The sequence below is a fragment of the Budorcas taxicolor genome, chromosome 21 (assembly GCF_023091745.1).
Source record: "Budorcas taxicolor isolate Tak-1 chromosome 21, Takin1.1, whole genome shotgun sequence".
NCBI lineage: Eukaryota > Metazoa > Chordata > Mammalia > Artiodactyla > Bovidae > Budorcas > Budorcas taxicolor.
This window is the reverse complement of record NC_068930.1, coordinates 35,659,712-35,685,676: the sequence shown is the minus strand read 5'-3', so window position 1 is coordinate 35,685,676 and position 25,965 is coordinate 35,659,712. Positions and strand designations below refer to the sequence as shown.

Genomic DNA, 25,965 nt, shown 5'->3' with positions numbered 1-25,965 from the left:
AAAAATTTGTTTAGTTGCTAGTGAATGTTAATATAAGAGCTCAGGATTCCCTCTCTAATGCTAAAAGTAACTTCACCATGTCTTCACAATAACATGGAGCTCAATGCAACGTGGGTTTCCAGATTTGATCCTGGAACAGGAAAAGGGCATCAATAGAAAAACTAGTGGAACTCCAAATGAGGTTGTAGTTTAGTTAATAGTGTAGTGTAATTTCTTACACTATAAGTTTTGAAAAGTGTGCCATGATATTAATATGAGGGAAGGCTCAACTAAAGTATATAGGGAGTTTCTACTGTCCTTGTAACTCTTTAATCTAAAACTATTTCAAAATAAAATATTCCTTGAAATTTTAAAAGAGCATCAAGTCCAAGATGTTACAGAACTGGGATGTTTAGTGCTAAGTGTGCTGAAAGTCCAGCACATTGCTATAGTCACACACTAGATTTTCCCTCAGCTTTCTTGATGTAGATACATTGTGCCCTTGGAAGTCAGATAAACCTCGGCTGGATCCCTGGCTCTGCCACTTGCTAGCTATAAAAATTTAAGCAGTAAAGTAACTGATTCCTCTATTTCATTAATGGGATGATGATTCAGACCTCATCATCATCACATTATACAGGGATGTTTTGAGGGCTTAGATAAGATAACAGCCTACCGCCTACCACATGGTAAAGCCCTTGAATTTCTCACTTTCAGCCCTCCATGTTGGCACTTTGAGAAAATTGCTCTCCCCCTCCCTTCTTTAGGACATAGAGGGCCTGGGTCATTACTTTCCTTGAGAACTGAGGGGAGGGGATGAATGCCAGGTAGGGCAGGACATCAGCAAAGATATCAACAAAGGCCTTGCCATTACCCTTCACATTCCTGGCTTTTCCTTTCTGGACTTGTCCTCTTCAGGCAGGCCTAACCCCAGGGCTGGCCTTGCCTTATGTACCATAGTTTCTAGCTTACCTGTATCCTTGCCTTGCCTTTCCCAGGCACACAAATGTTTCTAAGCCTTTTTCTTTGTCATTGTGGATTCGTGGGTTTTCTTTCCTCTTAAGAGAATTTCTGATGTTGAAGCCCAGAAACTAGACTGTACTTTTATACTCGGCAGGTATTTATGGAAAACCTGTTTTTTGCTAGACCCTGTATAAACATCCCAACTGTCAAAGAGCTCACAGTCTACCTTGTGATTAAATAATCACTACGATCTACTTTATAATTAAATTTTAATAGAAAAATCAGTCAGGAAGTGCAGGTGTTACCATGGAGTGAGAACAGAGCCCTCTGGGAACACTCATCTCCATTTCCCTGCCATCTCAGTGAACAAGAGCCTCTGAGCTCTCAAGGTCCTGCTCCTTGGGAACTGCTGGACTGAAGGAGTTCGTCCTTGTTACTAGCTCTTGTCTGTATCACTCACTTGTCCCAGACAGATTCTCCTTGGTCTCATAGTCCTGAATTTCTTTTGCTTTCCAACTTTAAAGCATCTAGAATGGATTAGAGGCAGGAACAAGGAAAACAAGGAACTGCTGCAGTTGGACTCTTCAAAATCTCCCCTAAAGCACTGGGTAGCCTGGGAGCTGGGAATGGCGGAAGAATAAAGGAGTTGCACAAGGCGCCTCTTATGTAGGTCCTTGACTGAATCCATTGTCTTTTAGTTTGATGGCATGATAACTCAGAAAACTGTTCACGTTGACCCCTGTTGTGTCCTGAAGACCTTGTCCTCTGTGTGCATATGGCTTTTTGTACATCCCCTCCTCATAGTGCTTACTTCCCAGCACTGCATTGGTCTATGTTAGGTCTGTCCCTCACTGTGGCTATGAGTGCTGGGCCTGACCCAGTGCCTGCCACTTGGCAGCTTTGTGGAATGTGAAGATGAGAGAAGATCAAAATAACTTTATTGTGAGTTTTGTTGGATTGCAGTCATAAACTCTATACACTAATCTTTGGTCATCCATCTCATAGCGGTTTAAAGAGAAGGAATGAGAGCCCTCAGGCCTTGTGTCCTGCTTTCATCCTTCAATTCCTGAACCACCGCCTCTCACTCACCCTGCTCTCGCCTCAAACAGATCAAATATGGCACAGTTCAGCTCCCTCAGGGAGAGCCTTCCAAAGGGTCCATGTTCCAATTAGCATCACAAAGGAATGGTTCGTCTCATCTTGAGAAAGCTTTTCCAGCCTCTTTCAGCACCACTTACCTTATTACCCAGGCCTTCAAACTGTGGCTTATGATTTTACACCACTTTTTGGCGCCACAGTCCCACAGATTTACAATTTCCTTGTGATAATCTTTCAGATGTGAGTGTCTATAGCTGAAAAGCTGAGCCAAACCTTTATGTAGGTATAGGAATATGAAGAAGCCAACATTAGAAGGCTTAGGAGAGAAAAATCATACACAGTAGGAGTCTCAGTTCATTATGCTTGCTTCTTTGAAGCTGACAATAACCAGTGAAGATCATAGTTGAGTAGAGATGATGTCCTTTAAGTGTTAGGAAACTTTTCCATATGGGAAAACAACCATAAAAAAATTCACCCCAGAATCTTTTTGTTTCTATAAATTGGGCTGCTAAGTTCTGAATTTGTGGACTTGCCAAAACCTACTTGTATTGTCTCTAAACAGGTCTTAAGGTACCACCAGATGCTGCAAACAAATCTAGCCTATCCTGCTAATGAACATGAAAAGAGTTTTCCCCATCTGCTGCCTCTGTCTAAAAGGCTAGGAAGGCCTTCCTCTCTGATCACAAAGAACGTAATTACTGTCTATAGAGAAGTCAAGTACAAAGGCCACCAGCCTTTGCAGGCCACCAAAGATTAACAGCTGCCTCTCCTTTAATTGGGAGAGGTAATAACAGTTACTCTAGTCAATAATTGAATGGATTCCTAGGCCATGTAATTCAGATTGAAGCTGTCATTTTTTTGCTGGCCTTTAGCTAAGCTGGGTTATTAGAATGGAGCCTGTAAGCCTATTAGTCAGTTGTCAGTCTCACAGTAGGAGGGAGCAAAGGAAGGCAGAGCTATTAAGGTGTTATGTCAGGTATTGAATATACAAGTAAAGCCACAGGTTTCCACTTTAGAGGCATTTTTTTTTCTTGCTCAAATCAGAATGATGAAGCTCTTTATGAAAGTTCTGATTTCATAATTTCTATCTGAATGCAGAGTATTTGAAAAAGGGGTGGCAGAAAAAAAGAAAAATACCTAGTTCACCTTTCTAGACGAGATGTTTTCAATCAGTTAACAGACTTTGCTTGGTGTCTGTAGTATGTGCATCCTGAGTTGGACCCCGACTGAGAATGCAGAGGGAGGAGAGCTTAGGCTTCATGTAGTGCACGAACACAGAAAACTCTGGGATAACGTCAGATGTGAGAAGGGCCATGGGAGAAACACAAAGACCAAGACCTTTGACTTTAGTTGAGGGGATTTGGAAAAATGTATGAATGATTTGATCTGGGTCTAAAAGGATCGAGAGATTGCTGTTTGAACGTTACAAGATGAGAAGGGGACAGGATGGATAGAGAGAATTTGTTGTTCAGTCACTCAGTCGTGTCTGACTCTGTGTGACCCCATGGACCGCAGCACGCCAGGCTTCCCTATCCTTCACTGTCTCTTGGAGTTTGCTCAAACTCATGTCCATTGAGTCGGTGATGCCATCCAACCATCTCATCCTCATTTTTAGTATATCTGCTTTTTTCTAGACACTTAGAGGCATAGAAACAAGTATATAACTGTATTTGAGGAGTATCCAGCCTCATTGTGGCGTCCAGGTATATAGAGAGAGCAGTGTATAGGAAGTACCGCATGACTGGCACAAGGAGCTGGTGTGGTGGAAATGGAGAGGAAGAGGAAGGCTCTCTGCGTCCCTTAGTCTACTTGAATTATTGCGTGAAAGTGATCTTCATTTTTCATTTGCATAGAGTGTTTAACACCATATGCTTAAGAAGGTGTTTTTCGCCCTTGGTTTTAACATTTGAGGAACTCGTCATTGAGCCAGTGTGATTTTTCCCTTTCTGTCATAGGCTATCAGAGAATTGCCTTGTCTACCTTATGTACACAGAGAGGGAGAGCTGTTCATTTGCACTGCGTTAGGCAGTGAGATCCACTGGGAGATGTTCCTGCTTGTTGTGCTCACAGGCCTCTGTGTTGTGATAAACTGTCATATCTCACAGGACATTTTTGCTGTTTGAGAGAAGGCTTTCTGTTTATTCATCCTTTTGTTCAGCTACTCACCCATCAAGAATTTACCATTCGTTTTCTGTGCCAACACTGGGGCTGCAGAGATAATTCAGCTGCCACTCTTGAGCTTGCAAAAAGAGAAATGGAGCTCTGAGAAGAGCAGAGATGATGGCATGAATAGGAGTTAATGTGGGGCACGAGGGAGAACTTAGGACACTGACCAGTATGTCCATTTAGTCATGCTCTGTGGAAGAGAATCCAAAAGTGGCTTGTTAGATCTGTAATCCAAAAGTGCATATAACCAGAACTGCCCTTGACTCTGGGGAGAAACTTGTGAGGTTTTTTTTTTTCCCACAGTTGGTTTTGCTTTTTTGCTTTATTTCTTTGAAAAGTTGCAAATGACAAATTAGAACTTCAATTTTCAATAATACTTCAGTAAAAAATTTGGCTTTCAGTGTCCTTTATGTTCCGGAAATCAGCTTATTTTTTGCTGCTTAATGTCTGTTAGAGCCCATGTCTTAAGTTTTTTGAGAGGTCACATCCATGTTGTTGGCATTGCATGAAAGACTTTGAGTTTATTTTGTTTTGTTTTTAAGGCATAGATGTGTACATTAAGATGGTCTGCTTTCCCTCAGTCCTTTCCCCTCACTTTTGCAGTGCTGACCCAGTTCCCTCCCCTTGTGGAAAGGTCTACAAGAACGGCAGCGGTGCTGTTTTGTTTCTCTGTGGACAGATTGCATTGATTGGTGCATCTGCTTGGCTTAAAGTATGACATTGTTTTTGAGTTGAGAAGTATCAAAATATAGAGGCTTTGTATTGAAGTGGAGTATGAAACAATGGAGAATGTATTTTCTTAATGGCGCTTAAAGAGTTTCAAGGTAAACATGTCTTTCAGTCTTGAAATCCTGAATTTCATTGTTTGGTCTTTTCCATCCTGGTGGAAAACTACTCCATTTGGCTACATGCAATAACAGGAATGGGAATTTTATCCTGGGCTCATACTAGAGCAATTGACTGCCTGTGTTTTCACAGTTAAAATTGTGTTAAAATACCTTTGTGAGTCTTCTTTTTCACAACTGTCATTCAACAACCACTGATGATGCATTTGCTGAGTACTCACCCATCTGCTAAGTGTTGGGGATGTGATGATAAAACAGACATAGTCCTCAACTGCAAGAAGCTCTAAGTTTAGTGGGATACAAAGAAGAAAAGCTAGAGGGTCATCCCTTCTGAGAAAGGATACCCCAAAACACAGAGTCCTGAAAGAGCATGGGCCATATGGGAAATTCAATTGAGAGAGAGGTAGGAGCGTGGCAGGGAAGGAGGCTGTTAGAGAGAGTTCAGATTCTGAAGAAGTGTGTGAAAGAATTTGGGCTTCATTCAGTACACAGTGAGGAGGAAATCGTTCACATGTTCTACCCCCAGAGTAGCGTGATCACGTTCACTCTTGATGATATTGTCTTCATTGCATATAAAGGCATCCATAGCAGGACTACTAAAAAAGGAGTCCACAGGCCAGCAGCAGGCTGCTGTCACTAGAACATGGTGAGGTAAGTGCACAATTAAGAGGAATTTCATGACTTTCATCTAATATTTTAAAATGTGGGCTCAAACTTAGTATATTTTTTTTCCCTCATTTGTATACTATTTCACAAAAGTATTGGTCACAATGGAGTGAAAATCTTCAAAACGAAGAAACAAACAAAACACCTGACTTGTGTTGGAGGGTCTAGGAAGCCCAGCCCTAGAGAATGGGGCTGCTGTGAGCCTGGATCCAGAGATACTAATTAGGAGGTTGCTGCAGGGAGACCAGGAGAGCCTGAACGGACATGGTAAGGTAGGCATGGACAGAGCGGCAAGAGTGAAGAGCTGTAGCAGGAGAGGAGCAGTCGGAACTGGAGCCCGAACCACTGGGAAAGCTGGCGCAGAGTCTAGAAAGGTAGATGTTCTGTTAAGAGTCTGCTGAAAGTCAGCCTCTTGCTCTGCGTTTTTTTTTTTTTTAATTTAAATTTATTTATTTTAATTGGAGGCCAATTACTTTACAATATTGTATTGGTTTTGCCATACATCAGCATGAATCCGCCACGGTGTACACATGTTCCCCATCCTGAACCCCCAGAATTACTTATTTACGTATGTATTGGCTGTGGTGGGCCTTTGTTGCTGCACATGGGCTTTCTTTGGTTGTGGAGAGCATGGGCTACTTTCCAGTTGCCGTGCACGGGCTTCTCATTGTGGTGGGCTCTCTTGTGGAGCACGGGTTCTAGGGCACAAGGGCTTCAGCAGTTGCAGGTTGTGGGCTCCAGAGTGCTGGTTCAGTAGTTGTGGCAACAGGCTTAGTTGTTCCTCAGCATGTGGGGTCTTCCCAGAACAGGAATAGAACGTGTGTCCCTTGCATTGCAAGGCAAATTCTTAACCACTGGACCACCAAGGAAGCATGATTATCAGCTCTTCCATCCCTGTTTTACAGCGATGTTTCCTTTACTTTTAATGTGGTTATTTTTAAAATATTATTAAATATTTTATTTATAATTCCTACTTGAGTATAGAAGAAAGGAGACGAACATAGGTGTTTACTTTCCTCTCGTCACTCAGAGCCCCTCTGCCGTTTTCCCTAGGCTGCCCAGGCTACCCTGGGCCTGGCTCTGATGAACTGCTTGTAGGATAACTCATCACTACCTGCTTAAATATTCGTAGGTACTAGATGATCTCCTCTATATGACACTCTACAGCAGAGAAAGCCAACCTGTGGTAGCATTAATCAAATCAGTGGGTGTTTCAGGGATGAAGGGTTGGCTGTGGAAAGCACGTGAGAGGACTTTCTAGGGAAATGGAAACGTTCAGAACTTGTGAGCACTCATCAGGTTTAATTGGATGATATCCTTACGATGTGAGCCCTCACTCTATCGTAAAGTGATCCTCAAAATTTAAAAAGAAAAGCCATTAAACAAAAGGTGTTCAACCTCATTATTATCAGGGGAAGACAAACAAAAACCTCACTCAAATGCCAGTATACACCCATTAAAATGACTGAAGGTTTAAAAAAAAAAAAAACTGGTAAAGCCAAGTTTTGATGTGAATTTAGGATAACTGAAATCATCTCTGCACTGCAGTGTGTACAGGAATTGTTCTGAATATTTTAGAAAGTTGTTGAGCCATAACTAATAACAGTGCACCTGTGCATGCAACATGACCCAGTAGTTCCACCCTTAAGCATATACTCAACACAACTACATGTCACATGTGCCCAAATACGTGTACAGAAATATTGAAAGCAGCATTGTCCAGAGTTTCAAAGTAGGAACAACCCCAATGTCAATCAACAGTGAAACACTGAAACATTTAAATAAGGTGAGGTATATAATTAGATAAGGAAGCCAGGTTTCAACAATATGTGAACCGTGAACTTCCTGATGTTCAAGCTGGTTTTAGAAAAGGCAGAGGAACCAGACACCAAATTGCCAACATCCGCTGGATCACGGAAAAAGCAAGAGAGTTCCAGAAAAACATCTATTTCTGTTTTATTGACTATGCCAAAGCCTTTGACTGTGTGGATCACAATAAACTGTGGAAAATTCTGAGAGAGATGGGAATACCACGCCACCTGACCTGCCTCTTGAGAAATCTGTATGCAGGTCAGGAAGCAACAGTTAGAACTGGACATGGAACAACAGACTGGTTCCAAATAGGAAAAGGAGTACATCAAGGCTGTATATTGTCACCCTGCTTATTTAACTTATATGCAGAGTACATCATGAGAAACGCTGGACTAGAAGAAACACAAACTGGAATCAAGATTGCCAGGAGAAATATCAATAACCTCAGATATGCAGATGATACCACCCTTATGGCAGAAGGTGAAGAGGAACTAAAAAGCCTCTTGATGAAAGTGAAAGAGGAGAGTGAAAAAGTTGGCTTAAAGTTCAATATTCAGAAAACGAAGATCATGGCATCCGGTCCCATCACTTCATGGGAAATAGATGGGGAAACAGTGGAAACAATGTCAGACTTTATTTTTTGGGGGCTCCAGAATCACTGCAGATGGTGACTGCAGCCATGAAATTAAAAGAAAAGTACGAAAAGTTATGACCAACCTAGATAGCATATTCAAAAGCAGGGACGTTACTTTTGCCGACCAAGGTCCGTCTAGTCAAGGCTATGGTTTTTCCTGTGGTCATGTATGGATGTGAGAGTTGGACTGTGAAGAAGGCTCAGTGCCGAAGAATTGATACTTTTGAACTGTGGTGTTGGAGAAGACTCTTGCGAGTCCCTTGGACTGTAAAGAGATCCAACCAGTCCATTCTGAAGGAGGTCAGCCCTGGGATTTCTTTGGAAGGAATGATGCTAAAGCTGAAACTCCAGTACTTGGGCCACCTCATGCAAAGAGTTGACTCATTGGAAAAGACTCTGATGCTGGGAGGGATTGGGGGCAGGAGGAGAAGGGGAAGACAGAGGATGAGATGGCTGGATGGCATCACTGACTCAATGGACGCGAGTCTGAGTGAACTCCAGGAGTTGGTGATAGACAGGGAGGCCTGGTGTGCTGCAATTCATGGGGTCGCAAAGAGTCAGACACGACTGAGTAACTGAACTGAATACTATACAGCAAGGAAGATGAACTAAATACTGCTATAGGCAATAAAATTGATGAATTTAGGGGGGGAAATAATAGAGCAACATTATTAAAGAAATGCACAACAAAACTTCAATGCGGTATCACCTCACACCAGTCAGAATGGTCATCATCAAAAAAAGCTACACACACGTACTGGAAAGGAAATGGGAAAAAGGGAACCCTACTGCACTGTTGGAAGAAATGTAAATTGGTACAGCCAATGTGGAGAATAGTATGGAGATTCCTTAACAAGCTAGGACTAAAACTACCATATAACCCAGAAATCCCACTACTGGGCATATACCCTGAGAAAGCCAGAATTCAAAAAGTCGCATGTACCCCAGTATTCGTTGCCGCAGGGCAGGAATAGAGACGCAGACATAGGGAACAAACTTGTGCTCCCTTCACACAAGTCGTTGGGGAAGGAGACTGGGACAGACTGCGAGAAGAGCATGGACGTGCATGCACTGTCTTGTCTGAAGTAGCGAGCTAGTGGGGGCCTGCTACCCAGCACAGGGAGCTCGGCGCCGTGCTCTGTGATGACCTAGAGGGATGGAACAGGAGCTGTGTGGGAGGGGGGACCAAGAGGAAGGATGTGTAGCTGACCCTCGATGGAGGGCTGCAGAAACTAACACAGCATTGTAAAGCAGCTACGCTGCAATTAAAAAAAAAAGTCAAGCAAGAAAAGTTAAATATTATAGAATATGTGGAGTGTGAGCCTGTTTTTATAGAACTGAATAGAAGACAAAAGGAATCTATGATTTCAGAAATCAGGATAGCCTTTACATGTGGCAGAGAGGGAGAGAGAATGACCAGTATAGGTATCAGGGGGGCTATGCCATGTTTCAGAGCTTTACTTTTTAATTTTGTAATTGTTACATGGTGTGTTCAGTTTGCCATATAGTTATGATATAGCTATATGGTTGTGATTAGTGCAGTTTTATCTGTGTATGTGAAAATTATTACTATTTTCTATTTATGTTGACATCCCAGCATAAGAATAAAGAATGGTCACAGCATTATGGCTTTAAATAAATTACTGAGCACCTAGTTTTTCAGTTTTCTGATTGTTCTATTGCAGGAAACATTTTTTTCATTAATAACATAAATTGTTAATTGTTAATCTTAAAAATTAAGGTTAAAATCTTATCTGGGACTTATAAGTGAAGTCTTATCTGGGTTTCATGATGGACTTCGTATAGTCTCTTACTGTATTTTATTGTGTACCAAGAGGAAATAAATGAATGATTAAGATATTATACTGTCCAACTCCAGACATGTCCTAGAACCTGTAACTGTTAGTCCACATAAAGCAGGCAGAGCACTGTGCTTTGAGCATCAGAAGAGTCAGGCAGACATGTTGGGCAGAGCTTGTGAACAGCCCATGTCTCTCTGCCAAGTACTCCCCCCGCCTACCGCCCCCACCAAAAGTCCCTCAGTATTTCAGAGACATTTCAAGGCTTGATAACTGTGAGAATACTGTTAAAACAAATACAAGGTGGTGTTGTAATAGAGACATGGACTATTAGTTTGCTAGGACTGCCATAACTAAGTACCACAGACTGGGTGGCTTAAATATAATAGAACTTCTTTCCTCACAGCTCTGGAGGCTGAAGTCCAAGGTCGAGGTGTGGGTAGGTTTCGTTTTTCCTGAGGCCTCTCTCCTTGGTTTGTAAAACATACCTGCTTGCTGTGTGCTCTCGCAGGCTTTTCCTTTGTGCATCCCTGGTGTCTCTTTGATAAGTTCACCAGTCATACTGCACTACTGCCCCACCCTACCAGCCTCATTTGAGTTTAAATCACCTCTTTAAATTCCTATCCTCCAACACAGTTACATCCTGAGTGAGGTCCTGGGATTGGGACTTCAACATAAGAACTCAGAAGAGGGTGAGGACACGATTCAGCCCACATCAGGTTGCCATCCTATTTGTCACATATTTGACACAATGATTCTGTGTATGTTTAAAAACTCTTGCCTTCCTCATGCCAGAGGAAGGCAAAGAACTTAGATATCCTTTACACAAGAACTGTATATAATTCAGAAATTGTCTAGAAAAAAATCATAGGTTGAGTTCTAAAATGGTTACTTAATATTCTCCCTAAAATAGCTGAAGTGGCTTAAAAAAAAAAAAAAGATGCAGCTAACTGCTTAGATATTAAATTACCTTGTATTACTAAAGAGAAAAGTTCTAGCAAAGGAAATCTTTGTGGAAGTCAATTTGTCTTGTTAGGTGGTAATTAACATTACAAAAAGATCCAAGTTTTAAAAGTATTGTTAAAAAGTTATCTATAAAATTATTTTTTCCTGTGCTTGAAGTACTTCATCCCTTTCCCTTTCCTTTTGCCTGTCTCAAAACCTCAACTTTCCCAGAAAAGCCTGTGCTGACCTTTTCCCCAATATAGACTTAGTTTCCCCACTGTTCTCATAGAGCATCTTTCCTTCTTCAGAGTACTTGTTATAGTGGAAATTGTTATACGTATTTGATTAATGTTGGTCTCATCCACTACATTTTAAGCTTCACAGGGGACAGCAACCATGATCTTTTTTTATTCACCACTTTTGACCTGTAATTCCTAGCACTGAGTAAGCATTCAATAAGTGTTTATAGAATAATTGAACCAGCAGAATATTTCACGCTACAACTAAGTATTTCATTTGGTTATAATTTTATGTCTGGGAAATTGGGCTAACTTCTCTTTGTGTTTCTATTTAGAATGTAGCAGATCAGATTGCATTTCAAGCCGCTGGTGGATTAACAGCCCTTGAACACATTCTTCAAGCAGTGGTCCCCGTCACAAATGTGAACACTGTTTCACGAATTCCTCCTAAGTAAGTATAGGTTTTTAATCTGTCTTTCACGTTTCATTTGTGAGTCATTTCTGCCTATGGTTTCCATATGGGGGAACCACAAGAAAATTGTATGTGTGTGCAGGTTTGAATAGCAAAAGCTTGCATTCCCCATTAGGGAGGAAAACAGAGGTGCTTGACTTCACTTACAAAACTCAAATTGAGCCTAAAAAGCCTTATGAAGGAAATTCCTTTGGTCTGTGACTTTTACTAACCCCAAATCAAGAAGACCCAATGAACTTGTGAGACGTTCTAACCACTTAACAAAATTTGAACAGAAATGAATACTAATAAGAGAAAACTAACTTTTGTATTGCATACAAAAAAAGGTGACTAAGGACATTAACAAAGGACTGAGCTGTGAAATTTGAAAAAGGCCCTAACATACAGGAAGAGCAGTCTGGGGCCAAGACTGCCATAGTCTAGAGTGCCAGCCAAATAGTTGGGAACTGAACTGTCATTTGGTCTTTAACTATAAACTGCTCTGTCCTAAGGATCGTGTACCCCCTTTAGACACAAGATCTACTTCCTTATTATTTTAAGTTACCCTCTGGTCCCTGGCCACCAAGGGTGTAGTAGCAGACAGCATTATTTCAGAAATATTGTATTCCTGAGTTGTAACGTGCAAACTTTTTGGATATTTTGTGGAGACACTTGTAGAGTTTAAATAAAAAGTTTTGATAAAAGTTCACTTATGTCACTGAGAAGCTTTTAAATATTTAATTAGCTCAGCTAAAGTGAGTGCTTCATTTGTCCACTGGATACAATAGGGAAAAAAAATTCCTTGAGTATGTTATCTTTTTTTTCTAAGAGACATTTGGTAAATGAGAAATAGCAGCAGCTTTGGAGTCAAACCAATCTGGGTTCCAGTTTTACCTCTGCCAGGTACTAGCTAGGAGATTTGGGACAAGTGCCTTGATCTTGTTATATCTGTTTCCTCATTTGGCCAGACAGGGATAATCATTTTCACCTCATAGCATGGGGATCAACTGAAGTGATAATGTATGTGAGAGTTCTTTGTTAACCTTAAAAATGAAAGTGAAAGTCACTCAGTCTATCCGACTCTTTGCGACCCCATAGCTGCCAGGCTCCTTTGTCCATGGAATTCTCCAGGCCAGAATACTAGAGTGAGCAGCGATTCCTTCTCCAGGGGATCTTCCCAGCCCAGGGATTGAACCCAGGTCTCCCACACTGCAGGCAGATTCTTTACCAGCTGAGCCACCAGGGAAGCTTATAAGCCTTAAAGTGTTTTATAAATGTTAGGTGACAGTTTTTAAAATAGCAGTCTTGCCTGGTTTAAGACAGTGTTATCAATTTGATGTGAGATATTTCTGTGTACACATTTTGACACTGAGTTAGTTTGGGTTCTTTTGGTTTACTGACAAAGTAGAGATGAATGAAAGAAGGTGTAAGTACCCTGTAAAGTCAGAACATCTTTCTTTGGAGCAGAAAACTCTCGCATAGGGTAGTTACAGTGTACGTACAGATGTTCTGTCCCAAAAGAGTTGCTGTGCCCTATCAAAGTGGACTTCATTGACAGTGTGTTACTTGGCATGTTGTCATCACTCAGTGTATGTTGATTGGCAGGGAGAGAGGAAGGAAGGAATCAAACACACTGTTAGAGATAAGGAAGGAAATGGCATTTGATTGTTTGGGACAGTGCTTTTCCTAACTGTTAATTCGTGTTGTTCGCCTTAAATGCACTTGGTAGCATTTGTTTTCTTTCTTTTTTGTTTTATTGCTGCTGTTTGCTGTGTTTTTCAGTAGGCTTCAACATGCGTGACACCGAGGTCCCTTGATGGTAACCTAGATTAAATGCCTGTTCCCAAAAGCTGCCTTTGTCACTGTGGCAAAGGGCATGTTCTGGTGCTTATCTATGCCTCTCGTGTAGAGAACAGAAGAGGTTTTTCCCGCAGTTCCTAAAAAGACCTAACCAAGCATTAGCGCACATGCTTTGGAAAGGAGCCATGGAACCCTGAGAGTCCAGATCAGTGCTTCTCTGATGGCCACCAGCTGCCGAAGTGCCAGGACCAAGAGTTTGTTTCTTCATCTCATCTTAGGCTAATAGATTTGTGTTTTCATCCAGGTACTGCTTACTGAGTGAGGCCAGCTTAAAAGGCTGTGGGCATCTAGCACTGACTCTAAGATTCCCCTGTCCTTAGCACAGCTCAAGATCATGACTCTAGTTTCTAACCTAGCCTCCCTTCTTAGGGTGAACAGATTAAGGCTGAGAGTATTATGCTGCTTACTTGGAGACAGGAAAAAGAAATATCACAATTATGTTAGATTTAAATGTAGACTCAAAGCACACTGGTGGGCATCAGTCAGTGATTTAATTGCAAAAGTATTCTTTTTCATATTCCTTCTAACAGCTTTCTGGCCTTGGGACTTGCATAGTTGCTGGGCTTGAGCTCCCAGCCCTCAACATCATGAGCTTTCTGCCGCCTTATTAGCACATCTTGTTTTCTGCCTCCTGTGGCATTCCATGGCTCTTGCCTAGAGCAACTGTTGTTGGTTTTGTTTTAACTATCCTTCATTAGTTCATTTTTCTTAGTGATAAACAAAAGGGGCTTTGAAAAAGTTCAGTCACTGTCTAGTAACGTTTATCTTGTGGATCGTCTCAACAGTTACCATGTGGACCCCCTATGTCTGCAAACCCAATGTTTCACTCCCCCTGCAACCCAGAGCTCTGTAAATGGAAGGAACTCCCTGATCCTCTTTCCTCACCGTTTTGCCCATCTCCCTTTTTATTCCACATAGTACCTCAGCAGCTGTCCTGTAATTATTGCTAGGTAACTCCCTCTGGGTGAATATTTTGCTTTCAGCAGATTTTTTTAATGTGAAACTGAGGATTCTACCCACTTCTGGAAATTTTAATTTTTGAAATCTTTCTGAATCTTCACTGTGTTGCTTTTCTTTTTTAGAACCAGAGAAAACTCATAAACTTGCTTGAATCCTTTTCAAATTATTATTGATTAGGTCCCATTTGTTTATTTTTGTTTTTATTTGCATTACACTAGGAGATGGATCCGAAAAGATACTTCTGCAATATATATCAAAGAGTGTTCTGCCTGTGTTTTCCTCTAGTAGTTTTATATTATCCAGTCTTACATTTAAGCCTTTAATCGATTTTGAGTTTATTTTTGTGTATGGTGTTAAGAGAATGTTCTAATTTCATTATTTTACACGTAGCTGTCCAGTTTTCCCAGTACCAGTTATTGAAGAGACTGTCTTTTCTTCATTGGATATTCTTGTCTCTTTTCTCGTAGATTAATTGATCTCAGGTGCATGGGTTTGTTTCTGGGCTTTCTGTCCTGTTCTGTTGATCTATATTTCTGTCTCTGTGCCAGTACCATTCTGTTTTGATTAGTGTGAAACTACAAAGTTTCGTAGTATCGTCTGAAGTCAAGGAGCCTGATTCCTCCAGCTCTGTTTTTCTTTCTCAAGATTGCTTTGACTATTCAGAGCCTTTTGTGTTTCCATACAAATTTTAAAATTTTTCTTCTAGTTCTGTGAAAAATGCCATTGGTAATTTGATAGGGATTGCATTGAATCTGTATTTTGCCTTGAGTACTACAGTCATTTTAACAGTATTTATTCTTCCAGTCTAAGAACATGGTATACCTTTCCATTTGTTTCTGTCATCTTCAGATTCTTTCATCTGCATCTTACAGTTGTCTGGGCCTTTGCTTCCTTTGCTAGATTTATTCCTAGATATTTTATCCTTTTTGATGCACTGGTAAATGAAATTATTTTTTAAATTCTTCTTTCTGATCTTTCATTGTTAGTATATAGAAATAAAACAGATTTTTAAAAATTAATTTTTTGTTCTGTAACTTTACCGAATTCATTGATGAGTTCTAGTAGTTTTCTGGTAGCATCTTTAGGATTTTCTACGTATCATATCATGTCATATGCAGACACTGACAGTTTTATTTTTCTGTTCCAGTGTGGATTTTTATATTTCTTTCTCCTCTCTGATTGCTGTGGCTAGGACTTCCAAAACTATGTTGAATAAAAGTAGTGAGAGTGAGCCTCCTTGTCTTGTTTGATCTTAGAGGAAATGCTTTCAGCTTTTCACTGTCGAATGTGATGTTAGCTGTGTGTTTGTCATGTACAATGGAATAGTCAGTTCAGTTCAGTTGCTTAGTCATATCCGAATCTTTGCCACTCCATGAACTGCAACAGACCAGGCTTACCTGTCCATCACCAACTCCTGGAGCCTACTTAAACTCATGTCCTTCACATTGGTGATGCCATCCAACCATCTCATCTTCTGTCGTCCCCTTCTCCTCCCGCCCTCAATCTTTCCCAGCATCAGGGTCTTTTCCAGTGAGTCGGTTCTTCGCATCAGATGGCTAAAGTATTGGCGTTTCAGCTTCAGCAGAGTTTCATGGCTTGCTCCTTGGAAGAAAAGCAATGACTATGGTTTTTCCAGTAGTCATGTATGGATGTGAGAGTTTGACTATAAAGAAAGCTGAGCACCCAAGAATTGACACTTTTGAACTATAATGTTGGAGAAGACTCTTGAGAGTCCCTTGAACTGTATGGAGACCCAACCAGTCCATCCTAAAGGAAATCAGTCCTGAATATTCATTGGAAGGGCTGATGCTAAAGCTGAAACTCCAATACTTTGGCCACCTGATGTGAAGAACTGACTCATTGGAAAAGACCCTGATGCTGGGAAAGATTGAAGGCAGGAGGAGAAGGGGACGAGGATGAGATGGTTGGATGGCATCACCAACACGACAGACATGAGTTTGATTAGGCTCCAGGAATTGGTGATGGACTGGGAAGCCTGGCGTGCTGCAGTTCATGGGGTCACAGAGTCAGACACGACTGAGCGACTGAACTGAACTGAATATTCCATAAAAAAGAATCCAGTAATGCCATTTGCAGCAATATGGATGAACTTAAAGATTATCCTATTAAGTGAAGTAAGCCAGACAAAGACAGTTATCATATTATATCACTTATATGTGAAAGCCAAGGAAAAAAAAAGATACAAATGCACTTATTTACAAAACAGAAATAGGCCCACAGACACCGGAAACAGACGGTTCCCAAAGAGGGAAAGAGTAGGGGAGGGATAAATTAATTAGGAGATTGGGATTAGCATGTACACACTAGTTTGTATGATATATGTACCATCAGGGATCTACTGTATAGTTCAGTTCAGTCGCTCAGTGGTGTCCAACTCTTTGTGACCCCATGAATCACAGCACGCCAGGCCTCCCTGTCCATCACCAACTCCCGAAGTTCACTCAGACTCATGTCCATCGAGTCCGTGATGCCATCCAGCCATCTCATCCTCTGTCCTCCCCTTCTCCTCCTGCCCCCAATCCCTCCCAGCATCAGAGTCTTTTCCAATGAGTCAACTCTTCGCATATTGAGCTTTAAATCCCTGTGTCTGTGTCACTTTGGGTTCTAAGAATCTATGATCTATTCATTTTACTTGGTCATTTTTTTTTTCCACCCTAAGTCCAGACTTCATCCTGGTTGATTTTGGCCCAGCCTGTCAAGATTCTCTTTGGACCCGGATTTGGCTGCTTACTTAGTCTTTTTCCTTTAACACCGTGTCACATCTGAGGTTGATGTGTAAAAGATACGTATCTTTATCTAAATCATTGAAGAAATATCAAACAGGTTAGAGAATAGTCCAGTTTAGCCCTGTATTAATGTTCCCAGGTATTCTACCTATGTTATCTTTTTCTCAAAGGGACTCTAATTCCTTGGGATCAGAGACCATAGTAAATGCATTATTTGTTAATCATACAATGTCTTAATAAGTATCATTTCCATATATGAATGAATGAATTTTCTGAGACACTGAAGTAAAACAGTAAAAGAACACACTATATCAAATACTTGACTCTGTGGACTTAAAATATGATTACATCTCAGTCATAGATGAATAAGGGCCTGATTTAGACCAGTCTGTTAGCTCGACTTAAGGCAGTATTTTTGTATTCCATCTTTCAGTTTCTGTGAATCTTCTATCTGTAACTGCTTTACTTAGAAGGTCAAAGGGAATGCTGGAACTGTATTCTTGGTTTTTGTCCTTATCACAGTTTTAAAATCAGAGCACCCCCATTTTAATCTATGGTGAAAAACAAATTCTTCCCACTGCTGTGGCCTTTATAAACTATACCCATTTATTCGTGTCAAACAAATTAATTAAGTTCCCTTTTTTCTTATTTAGAGTATATACATTTATCTATCCATAAATCAGTCTCAGGTAAAACAGTAGTTACTAAATACAGTGAAAGTAAATAAATTTAGAATCACGTGAGTTAGAGCTTGGCTGACTAGGAAGATCACAGATTTATTATCCGAAGGAAGATAAAAATAAACTTGTGCAGTTTATCTACTTGGCCATACTGCATTTACTTGATTCTTTGAAGTTGGTGAGGGGACAGAGCTTAACATTTATTGAGCGCACCCTCAGTGACAGTCGCAGGGCCCGAGACTTAGCATGGTTTCCCTTGTTTACCCCTCACCGTCACCAGCAGCCATATACATGGCCGTTGCTAGCATTAGGATTGCGAGCAGTCATGTTTGGGACATGATTACAACCTGAGAGAGAGCCATGATACCCTTTCTCAGAGAGTGTGTATTCTTTCCAGATGACAGAATGTTCAGAATTACTCTCCCACAATTATTGAGGTTTCATCCCTAGAGGCTTCTGTTCCTTTCTCTTGGTCTTGTGATACTCACAGGGTGGCAACTGATGCAGTTCATTTATAGTGGAAAAGGTGTATCCTGATGGATGCCAGAAGCAGGTAAATGACGTTGGGCTTCCGATTCTGATACCCAGGGAAACTGTTCTCTAGGGGTTCCCTTTTTGGGATCACTTGTATGGACATAGGAATGGGATTCCCACATCTCAGAGCCGTTAGAAATAGACCTTGTCCTTAGGGAACTTATAGTAATGGAAAATGAAATGGGTAAATCTCTAAGTATCACTAATATTAGCCTGCCTGTGTTACCTTTGTGGAACAGCCAGCCTGGTGATATACATAAGCTCTTCATAAAAGGAATGCTTTGCTACATATCTGATGTCTGCAAACTTAGTTTCCCTTAGTTTCCTCCGATGCGTGGCTTCATGTGCCTGGCCTGAGCTTGCTGCTTGCTCCCCTCTCTTGCTTGAGTGCCTTGTCTGTTCTCTTTGGAGCTCATCTACTGTTGTATCTTTGCTTTTCTCTTCGGTTTACAACACAGTCTAAACTGTTAATCCTCTCTTTACCATGAGTTTCCTTCCATGTTACCATTTATCTCTTTTCTTGGCTTGTCATATTCACCTCAACTCCATTGCTGTTTGTTGTGTCCTCCCTTTTTCTGGGTGTTATGATGTTACATGTTCTAGGCTTTACACCTATGCCTCTTCTAAGCTGCTGTATTTTATGCCATGAGATGTTTCCCTCAATGACCACAGCTGGTTAAACCAAGACTGAACATTTGACTCAAAAGCAGCCAATCTTACAGTCTTAAAACTCAGCCCAAAAAGTTAAACTGGGCCAGTCAAGATTGTCTCTCAGGAATTTGCAGTTGGAAAACCGTAAAACTCCAACCCATTGTGTGTGTGTGTATGTTTAAATTTGAAAAATCATGCAGAGTAACTTCTGGGATGGTCATTACAGGGTTGTGTTCACTCCAAGTTTAGCAGGACTAATGGAGGCCAGTTGTGGGGGGAAGGAGGAGATTAGAGCTTCATGAGAGATGAGGGGGCTGGAAATGAGAGGAGGCCCAGTCCACAGAGCTGGCATTGTTCCTGCCCTCCTGAAGTCTGGTAGCTTATTTTCTCCTGGATTCACGTGAACGTTCCCAACAGCTTTACAGTAAGTGCCTCTTTTTAGTTGAAATATTTTGAGTGAATTTCTGTCCCTTCTAACCTAGATTCTGATACTTTTAAATACAAATATTAAAAGATTTTTTTAAACTCCAGATTGAGTTGAAAATATTGGACTATGTAATAGAGCCTTCCTTGCAACCTCATAGCAGTTTTTCTACAATCTTCCATATCAAGAAAGAATGAATGAATGCCCAAAGTTTAAAGCAGAAATAAAGAGAGAAAGCACATTCTACATGTTCTCTAGGGTATCATTCTTTATGAACATTAAATGTTTCTACAAGCTCAGACTGACTGAAGTTTCCTTTTTCCTCCTAACCTTCATTTGGAAAACTTGTATAGAGAATTAAATACTTTAAACGTTCTGTACCTGGATGCTAACGTAAGGTACTCTAGAGTGCAGATCTCACTTTCAGGATCAAAGATTAGAGAACATATTGTTCTTTAGTAAAATACATGAATTCTATAAGAACAAGTAACAACACTACTCATGTGCTTTATAGTCCTCAAATGTTAACTTTCTTGGTGGCCCTTGGGTCACACAGAGTGGTTTCCTCATTATTAACCTTATAATTAGGATTTAGTTTGAATCCCAGTAACATTGTCTTATTTTCATAAAAACTAAAAAATATATTTCTTAGCCTCTGTTTTCTCTGAGTTGAGCATAATGGACCATAGTCCAACTTTTTAATATAGAATACGTTTGTTCATGATGAACTTGATCATTTCACTGGTTGTCTTCTGAAATTAGAACCAGTTGCTTTCATGCATTGGAAACGGTAATGGTAACCCATTCCAGAGTTCTTGCCTGGAAAATCTCGGGGACGGGGGAGCCTGGTGGGCTGCTGTCTATAGGGTCGCATAGAGTCAGACACGACTGAAGAGACTTTGCAGCAACAGCAGCAGCCTGTTTTGAAGTTGAGATTAAGATGTTTAGAAGGTGAGAAGATTGCAAGAGCAGTTACTCCTACCAGCTCCCCACTCAAATCCTGACAGCCTGATGCAGCTCAGAATGTTAATCCTATACTACAAAATAAAGCTTTATGATATTTTTAAGAACTGAGTAATTTGCCTTTGTTTTAAGACTCAGTAGTGCAGTTTCAACTGCTAGGTGAAAGATAAAACATTTGTAAAAAAAAGATTTTTTGTTGCCATTTTTATAGTACTCAAAAGAAGAAAGAAAAGCATTGACTTATTTCAGTCTGAGCTTTTTTGAAATTGCAGTTTTGTTCTTCTCAAGGAAAGCACACAGTATCTCCATATTACTAAACATCTGTTCCAACACATGACATAGTCATACACCTGATGCAAGTTTCAGAGCCCTGCCTCGTCCTGTGCCTACCTCTGTCTTTCCCAATAAGAAATGCAAAACTTCGTTCTAGGTGGGCTGGTTGTATTACCAGAATTACACTGGTACATTCTGGATTCATGTTTTCTGATAAAGTTTGCAATTCTAAACTTTTTTTCCTAGCCACTCTATGTTAAGGCATTTTCTTTCCATGTAGAATGTTCTCAAGTAATAGTTCATTGGTTGAACATTTTTGGTTACCTGTTTACTTAAGAAAATCTTTAACTTGGACTGTCACTGTTAGATCACTTCCTGGGACGTTACTAACAACTTATTTGAGGCTCTAACTTTCTTGCTCTTTCCTTTACACTAATGCCTTCTCCAGGGAATCATTTTCATGAAGCCTAGCTATTGATTCAGAGATTGGGTTGTTGCCTTACTGAAAATCAAAATTCATATAAATATTTCTCAGCATGACATTTGAGTTAATATAAATACAAATCTCTCTCCATTTTTCAAATTTATGCATTCCAGCAAAAATTATTGTAAAGCTAATTTCTGTTAAGTGAATCCCATTTTCTTATTAATTTCCTTCATAAAATCAGCAGTGTAATTCCGTAAGGAAAATGTCACTGACCTAAACAATTGATGTAGAATTTGTGACCAAGTCCTCTGGGGTTCTAGACAGTGTAACACAGCAGTCTTGCTGAAAACACTCTGTAGCACTTTCAGAATTGTGAACTATATAGGTCTTTGCTAACTCTGTAACCTATTTTGTCTTGTCACCTTCTGAGACTTGGATTCTTGAGAAACACCTAAGTAGGATGAAGATTACAATGTCATATTTTGCAAATATATACACAGTCTAACACATAATGTATTTTAGGCTAAAATTTACCTCTGTGTTCAACCATACACTTTTGCTTATTTCATGTGCTAGCAAGATAATGCTCAAACTCATTCAAGCTAGGCTTCAACAGTACGTTAACTGAAAACTTCCAGATGTACAAGCTGGATTTAGAAAAGGCAGAGGAACCAGTGATCAAATTGCCAACATCCTTTGGTTCATAGAAAAAGCAAGGGAATTCCAAAAAACCATCTTCCTCTGCTTCATTGACTGTGCTAACGCCTTTGACTATGTAGATCACTACAAACTGTGGAAAATTCTTAAAGAGATGGAAATACCAGACTACCTTACCTGTCTCCTGAGAAACCCATATGCAGATCAAGAAGCAACAGTTAGAACCCGACATGTAACAACAGACTGGTTCCAAACAGGGAAAGGAGTATGACAAGGCTGTGTATCGTCACCCTACTTATTTAACTTCTATGCAAAATACATCATTTGAAGTGCTGGGCTGAATGACTTGCAAGCTGGAATCAAGGTTGCTGGGAGAAATATCAACAACCTCAGATATGCAGAGGATACTACTCTAATGGCATAAAGCGAAGAGGAACTAAAGAGCCTCTTGATGAAAATGAAAGAGGTGAGTGAAAAAGCTGGCTTCATTCAGGAAGCAAATATCATGGCATCTGGTTCCATCACTTCATGGAAAATAGATGGGGGAAAAGTGAAAACAGTGATATATTTTATTTTTTTGGACTCCGAAATCACTATGGATGGTAACTGCAGCCAGGAAATTAAAAGATGCTTGCTGCTTGGAAGAAAAGCTATGACAAACCTAGACAGTGTTGTAAAAAGTAGAGACATCACTTTGCTGACAAAGATCCATATAGTCAAAGCTATGGTTTTTCCAGTAGTCGTGTATAGATGTGAGAGTTGGACTGTAAAAAAGGCAGAGCGCTGAAGAATTGATGCGTTTGGACTGTGATGTTGGAGAAGACTCTTGAGAATTCCTTGGACATCGAGGAGATCAAACCAATCAATCCTAAAGGAAATCAACCTTGAATATTAATTGGAAGGACTAATGCTGAAGCTGAAGCTCCAATAATACTTTGGCCACCTGATTCGAAGAGCAAATCATTGGAAAAGACCCTGATGCTGGGAAAGATTGAGGGCAAGAGGAGAAGGGAGCAGCCAAGAATGAGATGGTTAGATGGCATCATCAACTCAATGGCCATGAGTTTGAGCAAGTTCCAGAAGATGGTGAAGGACAAGGAAGCCTGGTGTGCTGCAGTCCATGGAGTTGCAAAGAGGCAGACACGACTTAGTGACTGAACAACAATAAACATATTCACTTTCTCATTTGATTAGTTCTGGGACTCAAGCCAGGATCTGTATTTAGAATTAGAGACAAGGGACTATAATGCACTAATGAATTAAACCCAGCTGGGATTTAGAATCAGAGCATTAGAGTTCAAATACCAGCTTTGCCAGTGTTTAATGTGAGACCTGTCTTTAAGACCTTATTGTGCTGTAGGATTTTTCATCTGGGGAATGGGGAAAAGATTTCTATCTTGCAGGGTTGTTATGAAGGTGAAATGCTAACATATATGAAAGGGCTTTGTGAATTGTCACACTCTAGCGTGGGATCCTAATGGCCCTGGTCACAATGCCCTGCACACTGCATGATGTGTAACATTCCTTGACCCATTAAATACCTCTGCCCCCAGTCTTTGTGACAACCAAATGTGTTATTACACATTTCCACACGCACCTGGGGGATTGGTACCATTGGTTGTGTGCTGAGCAGTAGTTGTGGCAATAAAACTGTGTCCATAACCGTCAGCAGGCTCATTCATTAAAAAGTGAACTAAACAGGGGAAGAGGTAATTTGGTGCTAAGTATAACTATACAAGTATGCGCCTAGTGCAGAGACAGTGAAAAGGATGGCAAAATTAACAGCCAGAGAAAGACAGAGTCTTTCCTATAGGTTTTAAAAGATAGATTCAGAGTTTGTCCAATTAACAAGTCTTCCTCAGCAGAGAGCACAGCATGTGCAAGAACATGGAGACCTGAAATAACAGGGTACACTTTTTGGAAGGTGTAAACATTTTGATATTATTAGGACACTGTCAGTACAGTGTAAAAAATAATTAAGTTCGAGTGATTTGGACAAAATGACTAATTCAGGGAAAGGTCAGAGATATTTATTCCTTTTTTTTTCACATTTTGTAGAAAGTTAATATCTTTTTCATTCCTCATCTTTCTGTTATTGTCTCATCTCTCTATTACCTTAATTTAAGCCCTCACTGCTTATGCTGTTTTACCCAAAGAGGAATTCACTCATTTAATATATACTTTTATTGCCATGTGGTTAGCACTTTGTTTAGTATTGTGGGTGAAGGATGAGTGAGAGATAGAGAAAACCTTTACAAAGAAGTTGTAATGAGTCCCTGCAAAACCCTTGTCATTGTCAGAAATATAAGAGTAATAAAGTATTTTATATTAATATATTACATTTATTTAACAGAGTCTTTGACACATGTTTATCAATTTGTCACATTATATAAATGAAGAAACTAAGGCTTAAAAACACTGAATGATTTATCATCTTTTATCACATTGGCAGCTAGGACTGAGCATTCTATTCTGGTATTCTTCCTTCTCTATCTTATTGCCTACATGGTATCACCAAAGAGGGAGGTTTTCAGTCTGGTAAAGAGCCAAAGGGGGACAAGAAGAATGATCTAACAGAAGTTCAGAAAGATGAACCAAAACCACTTGTAACTATTTGTATGTATGAGACAAAATATTCAGAGAAGATCTAGCAATGAAGTCTACAAAAGCAGTACAACATTTCTGTGTTACCTTCAATACCCTTTTCATGATTTAAATCAGGTGGTAAATATAGAGTAAATTCATCATAAAGCTTATTTCCCATCAATACCAGACATAGATATAGAGATGGAACCCACATACCACCTTATGTGTCTGCTGCATTACAGCCTCTCATTAAGGGTTAATCAAATGTTACTTGCTGGTGTGGGTGAAGTTTAGGATACAATCCATTGTTAATAAACAATTCCTTATTTCTAGGCAGGATTATTGTAATATAATTCTAAATAGCTACTTTTAGATCAAGATTTACTAAAAGTAAATAACTTTCCTTGAGATAATGAAAGTTTAAAAAGTTATTTTGAAAGCTCATTAGCCGTGTGTGTATATATGTGTGTGAGTTGTGTGCTCAGTCGTGTCCAACTCTCTGTGACCCTACAACTGTAGCCCATGAGGCTCCTCTGTCCGTGGGATTTTCCCAGCAAGAACACTGGAGTGGGTTGCCATAGTGATTGATAAATACTCTTCTCCATTTGACATATTGAGGCATTTTGTTTGTCTCAAAAGGCAGCACAGAAATGGTTACAGTTGACAGCTGTTATACCACTAATAAGATTAAAGTAAAGAAATTAGTTGTGTCGACTTTAATCTGCTGTTTAACACTGCAAGCCACCTGGGTCTCTTCTCCAGAGCCTACGTGTTTAACTGTGACTTTAAAATTATAAAACCAGATCCTACTTAAGAACATATCTAAAGACTAGCTAATCATAACGGTCTTTTTATTAGACAAGACAGAGTTTAACACTAGACTTCAAATTAATGTTTTAATTTTATGCTCATCCTAATTTTTAAATGTATTTTTGTAATCTTTGCAACAAAACACCATCTCAGTGGGAGGTTAATTTTAGGAAACGCAGGAAGTCTAATTAGGTTGTACTTAAAATATATGTGATTTCTCATTTAAAATTAGAGTATGTCTCTGTGGAATAATTAAACTGCTTATTCTAATTATGCCAAATTCACCAGCTAAACAAGAACCTTTGAAATAATTCATCTAGTTGAAGATTTCTTTCTCCTGCTCTGAGGCATCATTATACTTAGGAAAATCCCTGAATTAAAAAATTGATGTTAGTGTTTTTAAAATGTTACATTGTAGAATATGATATGCAGTGTAGCAATCATTTGTAATTGTTACGTTGAGTTTTGATGCAAACTGAGGTGTAGAAGGCGCATAATTTACATCTGCGTCGCAAAGACTGGTTGGTCGGACAGCACTATTAGCATCCCTTCTCTACCCCAGTCTTGAGCTGTCTTTTATTTCCATTTCCTGGATGTTGGCTCCTCAGCCATCCTCACCCACCCTAAGTGTTCTAGCGTCAGAAAGGAGGGAGTCGGAGGTGGAGAAGGCTGTGTGAATTTATGCTAACCATCACAGTGCCAGTGGGGAAAAGTTTTCCTCTTTACCTGCAGCTCACACTGATTCAAATGTCCACTGCAAAAAGATACCCCGGAATTCTGTCACAAATCCACCTTC

The 25,965-nt window shown here is 40.0% G+C and overlaps 1 protein-coding gene across 1 annotated transcript in view; it reads left to right on the top strand.

Annotated features, from left to right (window-relative positions):
- SCAPER (S-phase cyclin A associated protein in the ER) overlaps positions 1-25,965 on the top strand; it is a 353,763-nt gene that overhangs the window by 200,455 nt on the left and 127,343 nt on the right. Inside the window, exon 22 of the mRNA XM_052659727.1 lies at positions 11,482-11,597. Within this exon, the coding sequence (XP_052515687.1) occupies positions 11,482-11,597 (116 nt within the window). The remainder of the gene's footprint in view (positions 1-11,481; positions 11,598-25,965) is intronic.